A 12,029-nucleotide genomic window follows, 5' to 3' on the forward strand; every position below is an offset into this window, starting at 1 on the left:
TGTCTCTTTCAGATGCAAAAGTTACTTGTGTAACGATATATCTGTAAGAGACATTAGTTAGTGATTGATTCCTTACCGCTTGCCCCTCCTCTCCGTTCTGCGAACTGATGTTTAGGGTTGAGGTCATCCCTTTCAGGGCCCTAGTTTGAATGCACCAGTAGTCTGTCTCTGGAATGGCTCTGCGTTCCTGGCACAGTCGTGTACAGAACTGATGTCAGCGCGCGTGGGCACGTCTAAGTAGCTCCGACGTCATCTCGGCGACTACGACGCCAGTGACGTACGCGGAGCCCCATGACGACACCTACCGACGCGCAGGGGTACTGCTGACGGAAACTTTCCGGATCCAGTCTGACACCTGGGGATATTCTAAGGTAAGGAATCTATCACTAACTAATGTCTCTTACAGATATATCGTTACACAAGTAATTTGTGCAATGTGTTCTGTAGCTGTACTTTAGATCAACGACCGGATGTTTTGTCTCTGAGAACCTTGTACTTCTTTAGAGTTATTGTCGTAGTAAAGAAGAGGAGACAGATTTGTGGCCAGGTGAATAGGATTGTGGTAATGAAGACTGTAAGAAAAAAAAAAAAATCGAGTTTTATCCACTCAAGATAGGGTTCTCCTAGTGGCAAGCATTCTCATTTTCCCAGGGTTCGAAACTGCTTTTTGTAAGGTTAAGAATTAACGCCAAAAGTCCTGGTGGAGGATCACCTACCAATAAAGGGTGATTAATTTGGTACTTTGTGTGGCAAAGCACTCTTTTTGGTCACCATAGGAATTGCGGCATATTTTAACACATTTAAGTATTGTGCCCCTTAAACGTTGGGAAAGCCCCACAGCATGGTAGACTGTTTCTCCAGCACAGGGGTCTTCTACTGTTGAAGATGCAGCCAGTTAGTAGAGGAAACAAACATCTTCTGCTGTGGCAAAATTATAATTCTGGCTCCTTTTAGAAGTGTACATTGGTGGACGTAGAGATACTAAATTAGGCCCCTATTGCCTCATGAAACTATGCCTTTTCTGGCTGACCTTTATATTAGAGCGAAGTGTACCTCGTGTCCATTAACAAATAGTTTATTCATATGCCACATGTCTTGCAGTCTGTTTGTAGGTTTTTAATAGGTTAACGTTTTTTATTACGTGGTTAATGTTCTAAATTGGTATTCCTTTTCTTTTTAGGTAAAGCTGTCTGTGTTTTGGGAATACATGAAAGCCATTGGCCTTTTGATTTCCTTTGTAAGCATCTTTCTTTTCCTGTTAAATCATGTAGCTGCACTTTCTTCCAACTATTGGCTGAGCCTTTGGACAGATGACAAGGTTATCAATGGCACTCAACAGAACACAAAAGTCAGACTGGCCGTGTATGGTGCTCTGGGACTGTCACAAGGTTTGCCCTCAATCACTTGTTTCAGATATTCAATGTTTTAGAACATTTCTATTAGTACTTCCCTGTTAAGTAGAAATGTGTGTATCAACATCATGCAAACTGTTTTGTGCCTAAATGTGTTCATATATTGTTTAAATACAGATACCTGTAGTCATGCTTGTAACTTGTTTAAGTAGTTGCACACATCTTTTTTTAAATTAACTAATTTTTGCACTAAGGGGACTGTGGAAACGGTTGGTACTGGCTATAACAGACTCCATTCTAGCACCTACCAGCAAGTAATTTATTCCTACCTGCAAGTACTATAAATTACATGTGGTACACATTTGGCACTGTATGTCCTATTTGAATTCAGAAAAATATGGACACATCCAGTCTCCACCTGTGTTCTACAAAACATCTCCCCCTTTACCATGCCTGCTGCAGATATTCAGGCTTACAGCTCTATTCAATAACTGACTCCTCTCCTGATCACTGCCTCCTGTTTCACACTAGGGTATCTAATTGTCCCATCTCATAGCCTGTTCATAATGTAGGTTTTGTCTGATTTCTTCCTGTGTACATTTTTATTGAACTGATATGCAGTGTGTGTGTATATATATCTTTGTAGATATATATATCTCTTAATAGAACAAATGGATGTCGCACTCCAAATATATTAGTTTCAGGGTTTTATTCACCACCACCACAGTGTTTCACCACAAGGGCTTGTTCTCAATACCTTGCCAGATACTGGTCTTTCTTTCCAACTCTGGCAAAGGCTTCTGGGGAGTCCACTTCCTTTTCCACTGTCATAAGCAAAGCGGCTGAAGTACTAGATCTCACTCTAGCCACTCAAGATGTCAAATCTAAAGTAGTAACAAAGGTCCTGAACTCCACACAACCCACTCGGAACCCCTTCTTGCCTTCCAGCAAAGTCCTCACTGATGTCCTGGTGGGCGCCAGGGCCATGTCAGGATCTTGCCCTCTGGTCAATAGACAGGTGGCAGGGCATCATAGACATGCTCCCTGAGATCCAGATTTTAAACTCCAACACCCCACTGAGGACAGCATGTTTAGTTCAAGCCTCCACTACCCAGTCTAACCTCATTGTACTTTCTACCACTCCACCCGACAGGTGAATGGAAACACTCGCTAAGATAGTTTTTTCTTTAAGCAGCCTTCCCTTAGGTCAATAAACCCATTCTGCCTCCTAGGACAATATTCACATACACTATGGGACAAGTTGGCGGACATCTTGCCACCTGGTTCCTGAGGAGCTCCTCCCAACCTTATCAAGTATTATTTTGAACAGACAGGATGCAGCAGAATACTCATTCAGGTCTAGCCTGGACACTTCAGAATGTCTGGGTACGGTAGTCAGGACCAGCATAGGGCCAAGACTACATGCCTGGATTTGCCTCACAGGCTTCACTTCATACATCCAGCAGTCCTGGATGGATATGCATTTTGGCTTTAGCCTTTTCGGAACAAAGGCAGTCTGTTTTGGAGCGCTTAAGGGAGCAAGCCCCCACCCTTTCTCTAGGCCTATCTCTGCCAGTTCAGCAGTTTCTCCTACAACAGCACCCATCTGAGGGCTTCGGAAGGGGCTACAAGCATAGGCAATGCCAGTACTGGTCTCCGCAGCTGCAGGCCTCCCAGCACTTTCAAGGGCTAGGCCGGGGATCCACCCGACAGCTTCCAGGCCCTCAGGGGCAATTTACTACCCAGGCCCATACCCCATGGCTGCTGCACAGCTGTGATAATTTGTCCTTGGTCGCGCATGATCAGCCAGCAGGGGGTCATATTGCCTTTCACATCCCCTGCTCGAAAAGCATTGCACCTGATCAATGGGCACTCCAGATCGTGCAAAACCAATACTTCCCGCTCTGTTATACACCTAAGACATGCTACATGCACCACAACACCTCTGTAGGACCACTTGTCCATACTTTGTGGAGAGGCTCAAGCTCTCTTGGCCAATGAAGCAATATTGAGGTTGCCAGTAGCTGAAATCAGGACTGATTGCAGTTCCTGTTACTTTCTGGTATCAAAGAAGGACAAAGGTCCCCGCCCCATCCAAGATTTTTGCCCTCTGAACTCCATCCGGAAGGACACGTTAAAAATGCTCATCCTGGCCCAAGTTTTGTCTGCTGTGGGTCCAGAAGACTGGATGGTAACCCTTGATTTGCAGGATTCATATTTTCAAATCCCCGTTCTGCAGTCCCATAGAAGTTACTTGCAGTTTCAGGTAGGCCAAGAGCATTTCAGTTCACCGTTCTCCCATTTGACCTTTCCAGTGCACCTCAGGTGTTCATAAAGGTAATGGTCGCAGCCCATATGAGATTAGGAATACTAGTCTTCCCAGTGTCGAAGGAGACTGAGAAAAATATGCAGTGGTGGCTGCTTGATTGCAGTTGGGCTGGTCACTGACCCCTCTCTATCCCATGCAGAGATCACGATTATGATGGATGCATGGTTTCTGTTTTTTGGAGGATATCTGAGAGGTGGAGATCAGAAGAATCTGATCTCTGGTAGAGGTTCACCTCCACATCAGCTTGCTGGAGTTGCCAGCGATTTTGCTGGGGAATGAAAGCATTCCTCCCAATCATAAAGGAGAATCGAGTGTAGGTTGTCACTGACAACACAACCGTCCTTTGTGATTCCAACAAACAGGATGGAGTGGAGTCATAAATCCTGTTCCAGGAGACCCTGCACCTCTCAGTGGCTGAACTCTCGGGGCATCTCCCAGATTGACCAGCACCTGGCTGGATCTTTAAACGTTAGAGTGGACAAACTCGGCTTGTGGTGCCTAACGGATCACAAATGACACTCAGAGGTGGCACAGGGCACCTTCATAGTAAGAAGAAAACCCTGACTTGATCTATTAGCTACCGCATAGAACACCGTGTCAAATGTTTGAAAATTGGAGTTTCAAAGGCAGTCCTTCTTCAGAGACTTCTTTCCATCAGCATCTTGGATTGGGACTCCTGTATTCCTTTCCTCCCCTTCCGCCACTGCAGAGTGCTGAAGAAGAGCAAGAAAGAATGGGCCCAAGTAATCCTAGTGACTGTGAACTGGTCAAGGAGTGTGTGTTGCCCAGAACTTCTGGTCATGAGCACATGCCCACTGGATCGGCTGCCCCTTCAGAAGGAACGTCTGTCTCTGCAGCAGGGCAGAGTCGTACACACAAACCTACAAAACCTAAATCTCCATGCATGGAAACTGAGCAGCAACAGCTGACCGCTTTCAAACTTCCTCCAGAAGTGGATTTTGTTGTCTTGGCAGCCAGGCATCCATCTAACAAATCTGTTTACTCACGACGCAGAGAGAAGTTTGTTGTCTGGTTTTCCACTCGACACATACAAGCCCTGAAAGCACAGTTGTCAGATGTGCTCCTATATTGTCTGTGTGTAGCCTAGCAAAACATTGCTGTGGCAGCAGTTACAGGTTACGTTATTGGCCTTCTTACATTCACCTGATCAACCATTCCTTTTCAAGTCACCCGTTGTGTAGCGCTTTTTGAAGGTGCTGATTCACACGTTTCTGCCATGTTGTTGTGATGCTGCAGTGGGATCTTGATGTGGTACTTTGTTACCTGATGTGCACTCCCTTTAAAGCAACACACAGCTGTCCTATCTGCCTACTGGTCATCAAAATAGCATTCCTGAACACAGTTGGCCAGGTGAGTGAGAATTTCAGGCGCTGTTTGTAGTTCTACCAAATGTCCTCCTTTCTGGATAATTTGGTCCTTTTGACAAAGGCAGCCTTCCTGGCCAAGTTAGTCATGCCTTTCCACATAGGGCAATCCATCACTTTGTCACCCCAGAAGAATTGCTTTGTTGCCTCGACCCTAGGAAAGCGCTTAGCTTCTAAGTGATTGGACTAGAGGGTACTGGCAAGACAACCAACTCTTACTCAGTTTCTTTGGGGCTAAGAAAGGAACAACAGTGTAAAAGCAGACCATGGGCCCAGGGAAGGAAAAATAAAAGCAGAGAAGACACTTTAGTTTGGGTGTTAGAAGGATGGAGGGATGGACAAAATGGTAGCCCATGGTTTTAATGAGGGCCAGAGGAGGCAGCCCGCTTCTGAACACAGTAGTCCTCATTAGTGAAGCAGATGCAGCAGCACTGGGGACCACTGGTTTGAGAGGCCTACTGCACAACACTTATAATTGCCTTTCTTATGCAAAAAACCTATTCCTTGCTAGCATTAGGGCAGAGGGCACCTTTGCTGCAAAAAGGGTAACAACACTTAACTCATTTAATTTAAAAGGGACAATGAGCCTTTTAAAGCTTAGTGATGATCAGGCATGATGGGAATGGAGTGTAAGGGGGAAAGAAGATAGCCTAAAACAGGTGCAGTTGCGTAAGGGCAAAGAGTGCAAGGGAATCACAACACCCCTGTTATTGGGAACAGTTTCTTGGTCCATTTCTATTTGATTCATTTTCTTTTTTTGAAGTCCCATATTTTATAGTGGTTTATGAGCTACAGAAAAAGTATGCCTGCGCCTACACTTAACCCTGCCCCTCCCGGTCCCCGAATCATTGCTTTAAAGGTTTGAGGTGTACCCTTCCTTCAAAACATTTGTTTTGGAGGAGGAGGGCTCGGAGCAAAAAGGTTTGAAAGATCTCTGATTTAGCCTCTCAAACCGGGCTCAGATTTGAAGCCGGGCGGGAATGTATATATCTGATAGAGGCTAACAACTGCAGATTCCTTACCTGTGAATTTCCCAGGTGTCGGACTGGATCCGGAAAACTTTTGTGTGAGCAGTACCCCAGCGTGCCATCGGGTTGATCCATTCGGCTCCGCGTGATGCCGCTGGCGTTGGTTGGGATGTCACAGTCATGTATATAGGCGTCTCCCAGGTGCACGGACATCAATTATTTTCTTTCCGCACCAGTTAGGCACTAATCCGGATAAGAGCTACCCCTCTGCCTCTTTTTGACCAACTTTGTGTCAATAAATGTTTCTTGTTTCAAGGCAAGACCTCTAGACTGGTAGGTTTCAAGCCGTGTGGCGCTTGTCACCGCGCCTTGTCGGTAACAGACCACCATCTTGTTTGCCTGTGGTGTCTCAAGAGCAACCACGACTAAGTTGTACCTTGACTTTCCGGCCATGGCACTTGAAGGAACTTGCAGGAGCAGTTCATTAAGCTACTTGCAGCCCGATAGTCGATGATATCGAGCGTGACTCCTCCGAGGTCCCAGTCCTGATGGAGGAAGAGAAGGTCGCGGGACAGCTCCAGGAGCCCCAGTTCTCTTCTTAGCACACAAGGTCCTCTGGGCACTCTGGGTTGAGGGAATAGATGACGTAGTCCAAATGGACTTCAATTTTCTAGTCTGTTATGAGATAAGTAAGGAGCATCAAGGCTGTTGGCACGGTTCCTCGTAATCGTTGCCTGGTTCCACTCCGTGCCTCTTCCCATTTTCGGGAGCCGAAGCGACCCCAGCTCAAGTGAAAGAATTCTATGATTCCATGCACTGCGAATTTGAGCAGGCTGACCCCTCTGGGTCGGGAGAGTCCCCACCAACGCGACCCTCCCCGGCACTGAAGTCTGTGCCTCCGACGCTGGCACCCACTGGTGGCACCAGCCCCATTCTGATTCCTGATGACTGAGTCAGATCGAAGTCGGTTGGCGTCGACTCTGGCACCGACGAAACCCAGGGGTTCTAAATCGTAGCCTGTTCATTTTGAAGAAGTTTTAGAGTTTGAAGCGGAATAGGAGTGGTCCGTGGATCCTTTGGAACAGCAGTTGGATACCCCCTGTGAGCAGTTGGACTGGTATGAGGACCTTGGAGAAGCCAGTCGACTGGACACATCTCCAGATACTGGCATGCTCTCTCCGCCTAGTGTGGTTACAGAGGAGGAGGCAAATTACGCCATGGGGGTGAGGAGGGCAGTAGAGGTCCTTGACCTGGAGCTTACCTCTGTGCAGGTCAAGACTAATCTCGAAGTGCTTCAGCCCGGGGCTTCCTCATCTGAACCCCTTTTGCCATTTAATGAAGCACTGACCGATGTCCTTCCAGGCACATGGTCCAAACCTAGCACAGGGCCTCCTGTGAACAGGACAATAGCACGCCACCATCGCTTGGCACAGGGTGATACAAATTTCCTCAGCCTACACCCTACTCCTGAGAGCTTGGTAGTTCAGGCTTTGAAGTCCCATGGCACATTTCCTTCTGCTCCCCCAGATAGGGAATCCAAGAGGCTGGATGTACTTGGGAAGATGTTTTCTTACACCAGCCTTGAATTGCGGTCAGGGAACACTGCATGCTTATTGGACCATTTCTCGCACACCTTATGGGAAACGGTTGTGCAAGTGCTGCCACAGGTCCCGGAGGAGGCCCGGGCTGTGCTCTCCCAGGCAGTGAAAGATGGAAGAGATGCATCAAAGTTCACCATTAGGTGTGGCTTAGATACGACTGACTCACTGGGTAGAGCAGTTTCGTCGAGGAGGGCCTTACAGCACCACGCCTGGCTGAGATCATCTGGCTTCTCAGGTGAAGTCCAGGCTCAACTCATGGACATGCTCTTTGACAGGACTTGTCTCTTTGGTGAAAAGGCGGTGTTGGTTTGGAGCACTTCAAGGAATTTTGCGCTATGGCCAGATCTTTGGGCCTCTTAGTTACAACTTGTGGCCAGTCTACCTTTCACCCCTTCCGTGGCAATGAAAGGGTTAATCAACCGTTTCAGCCATATCGCAGCCACCGTCCTGCACAGACTCCCCAAGATGTGCGAGGACGTGGACGACAGTACATTCCAACCTCGTGGGAATAGTAAACAGAAGTAGTCTGCTGCCCATCCCCCAGCAGCTGCAGCCTCCAAGCAGTCCTTGTTTGGTTCTGCAAGACCATGCGACTCCAGTTGGAGGGAGAATTAAACATCTCCACTGGTGGAGGTCCATAACATCGGACAGGTCGTTCTTGCAGATTATTCAGGATGACTATTCTCTCCCCCCCCCTCCCCTTCTTCCTCCTTTACTACCATCTAACGAATGGCTAGCAAAAGATCATCTGTTTTTATTCCAAGAGGAAGTTACAGATCTCCTGGCCAAGGAAGCTGTAGAGAAGGTTCCGGTTTCAGAAGTAGGCAGTGGTGGTTATTCCTGCTACTTTCTGATTCCAAAAGAGAACAAGGGTCTACATCCTATTCTGGACCGTCCATCTCTTCCTCAGAAAGGAGAAGTTCCAAATGCTCAGGTCATGTCGGCCATAGATCAAGGAGACTTGATGGTAGCATTGGTCTTGCAGGATGCGTATTTTCACATATGCGTATTTGTCTCCCTCCTCTAGACTACGGCGGACCGCATGCATTCGCTGGGGTTCTCTATAAATGTGCCGAAGTTGCACCTGACTTCTCAGACACTGCCTTCATTGGAGTTGTTCTGGACACAGTGCTGTTTCGGGCTTATCCTCCTGAGCAGCGAGTCCAGGATATTCAGGTTATGATAGAGATGTTTCAGCCTCAATCCTGAATTTCAGTGCGAATGACTGAGGCTGCTGGGACTCATGGCTTCCTGCATCCTGTTGGTAAATCACGTCCGATGGCGTATGCAGGTTCTGTAGTGGGACCTGAAGTTCCAGTGGGCACAGCATCAGAGTATTTACTCGGATGTGGTCCAAGCAGATCTCTCAGTAGTGATAGATGGGTCACTCCTTGGATGGGGGCAGTCATCTGGGAGAGGTGGAGATCAGGGGACACCAGTCTCCAGTGAAGGTAAGGATCCACATTAACTTGGAGTTTCAGGCGATCCGTTTAGCACTGAAGGCATTTCTTCTCACTGTCAAGGAGAGGTTGGTGCAGGTGTTCACGGACAACATGACCGCATGTGGTACTGTAACAAGCAGGGCGGGGTCAGTCATGGACCCTTTGTCAAGAGGCCTTACACCTTTGGACATGGCTGGAACAGTAGGGCATGACACTGGTGGTTCAACACCTGGCAAATTCTCTGAATACCAGGGCAGACTAACTGTCATCGATGCCTAGCAGATCACAAATGCTGTCTCCAGTCTGAGGTGGCGCAAGGCTTGTTGTGGCAGTGGGGAGAACATAGGTTAGATCCGTTCGCATCCAAAGAGTATGTGCAATATCATCAGTTTTGCCCTATGGCGTTTCCAAGGCCGCTATCGCTCAGCGATGCTATTCTTTTTTTTGATCAATTTTATTAGGTTTTGAAGAGAACAAGGAATTCCTTGATATTAAAGCACACAATATACACGCACATTGCAAGCAACAGAAGGGACAAGAATTCATAAAAGCCTTCCGGGGGAGGGCATACCCTCCACCGAGAAAAGGACCATGTACAAAAATACAGGAAAACCTCAGACCCTCAGTAAGTTGAACCATTTGCCCCAGGTTTTACCAAACAGTTCAGGACATCCCAGGGCTTCAAAGAGAGGCTCCTCCTGAGTGCCACACCAGTCCACTCCCTTCCTCCATCTCCGAATTGAGGGGGGTTTGGCCTGAGACCAGAGTGCCGCAATGTCTCGCTTTGCCACCGCCGTGCCCAACAAGCGCTTATCTTCCCGGGTTCGATCATGGCCGTAAAACACCCCCAGGAGCAGACACCAGCATTTCTTGGGGCACCTCCCACCCAAGGGCCTGCATGAGCTCCCGCTCTACCCCGGTCCAGAATGTCGCTAGGGCGGGCGGGACATTGCCACACCATGTGGCAGAAGTCAGCTGGAGCCCGTTGGCAGCGCGTGCAGGACAGAGAGGGATGTAAGCTGGTGGTGTATAGGCGCGCGGGGAAAGGTAAGCTGCATGTAGATAGTAGAGTTGGACTAGACGCAGCTTGGAGGAGGTCGTCAGCGTTTTGGGTACCGTAAGGGCATCCCTCCAATCCGTGTCTTCCAGGGGACCCAACCACCCCTCCCAGCGAGCGCGAAGCGGATCTAGGACCACAGGGCTGTTGTTCACGAGGGAGCAGTACCCAGGTTCCCCATCACCTGGGCCTCCAGGGGGCTAAATTCAGGAAAGGACACTGGGGAGGGGACGTGGACCTGAAGGGCCTGCCGCAATTGTAGATACCTATAGAATTGGGAGGAATGGAGGGAGTGACGGTGTTGTAGGTCTGCAAAGGATCTGACATGGTCCCCCTACCAGACGTCTCCCAACAGCGAAATCCCTATGAGGTCCCACCTGCGAAAGCCCTGGAGAGAGGAAACCTCCGCCAACCACTTCCCACTCCACAGGGGTGTGTGCCTGCTAAGTCTCCGGTCCCACTTTACATATCTCAGCGCAGCACGCCAGGCCATAAGCACTGCCCTGGTGACGGTGGGAAGAGCCTGTGGCACCGGGCTCCCATACAGATAGGCTTGAAGTTGCGAAAAATCTAGTGAGCTAAGTTCCACTCTGTACGCCGGGTCGGACCAGCCCCGCGCAAACCAATCGTGTAAGCCGTGTGGCCAGGTAGTAGAGGTGGAGATTAGTCACCCCCATTCCCCCGTCATGGGGGGTATGCGGCAGCGTGCCAGGGACATTCGCTGCCTCTTAACACCCCCCCCCCCCCCCCCCCCCCCCCCCCAGGAAGCGATTAAGGACCCCGTCCATTTCCCGGAACCAACTCCCCGGGAGATACAAGGTAACATTCCGTAGTATGTATAGGAAGCGGGGGTGGACCATCATTTTGAAAAGGGCGCTTCTACCAAGAGGGTTGAGGGGGAGAGATTGCCAGTTCTTGAGGTCCGCCCTCGCAACCAGGGGGGTGATGTTCAACGCCCACTCGAGCTCCGGGTGTAAAGCAATCCACACCCCTAGATATTTAAAGGATTGCCTACGCAGGGGATGGATGTCTGCCAATCAAAGCACGCCTGTGTGGGGTGCAGGGGGACCAGTGTGGATTTCGCAGAGTTAAGCCTGAGCACGGACGTCTGCTCAAAGGCCAAAAGAGCATCCAGACATCTCGGGCCGGAACACTCGGGATCCGCTAGAAAGAGGAGGACGTCATCTGCGTATAGGGCAGTTTTGTCAATCTGGGTCAGGTCCCAGGCCCAACCCCAAATGAGGGGATCTTGGCGGATAAGGCAAGCCAGGGGCTCATATCGCAAGGGCGAATGAAAGCGGGGAGAGCGGGCAGCCTTGACGGGTGTCCCTCTGGATGGGGAAGGGTTCCGAGAGTACTCCGTTGACAAGGGCCCTAGGAGTGGAGTATAGGACCCGGATCAAACGCGGGACCAACACCCATACTTTCCAATACGTCACCCAGATAGCCCCAGTCCACCATATCAAAGGCTTTCTCAAAGTCTAATAGGAACAGGGCCAGATACGGGGTGAGACGGCTGCGGTGTGCCAGAGCGAGGTGGAGGCGGCGTATGCAATGCCGAGTGCCCCGGTCAGGCATAAAACCGCATTGGTCTGGATGAACCAGTGTTTGCAAGAGAGGGCGGAGTCTCTGGGCTACCACTGTGGCAAAACGTTTGATCTCCGTATTAATAAGGGAGATGGGATGGTAGTCCGCCCAGGCGAGTGAGGGCGGCCGCGTCTTCGGAAGAACTACAATAGTGGCCACGTCCGTCTCAGATGGAAAGGACCCCACTTCCACCACGTGATTGAACAACTCCACCAAACGCGGGACCAGCGTATCCCGAAACGCCGCATAATACTCCTGGGGGTAGCCGTCCAGCCCGGGCGTTTTGCCGGAGCGCAACATTGAGATGG

At 49.4% G+C, this 12,029-nt stretch overlaps 1 protein-coding gene across 3 annotated transcripts in view; it reads left to right on the top strand.

The window, feature by feature from the left end:
* Positions 1-12,029, top strand: part of ABCC1 (ATP binding cassette subfamily C member 1 (ABCC1 blood group)) — a 1,390,768-nt gene that overhangs the window by 952,063 nt on the left and 426,676 nt on the right. For all 3 annotated transcript variants that reach the window (XM_085632083.1, XM_085632084.1, XM_085632085.1), the window contains one exon: positions 1,181-1,388. In XM_085632083.1, the coding sequence (XP_085488209.1) occupies positions 1,181-1,388 (208 nt within the window). The remainder of the gene's footprint in view (positions 1-1,180; positions 1,389-12,029) is intronic.

This window comes from Triturus cristatus, chromosome 10, assembly GCF_964204655.1.
Source record: "Triturus cristatus chromosome 10, aTriCri1.1, whole genome shotgun sequence".
Taxonomy (NCBI): Eukaryota; Metazoa; Chordata; class Amphibia; order Caudata; family Salamandridae; genus Triturus; species Triturus cristatus.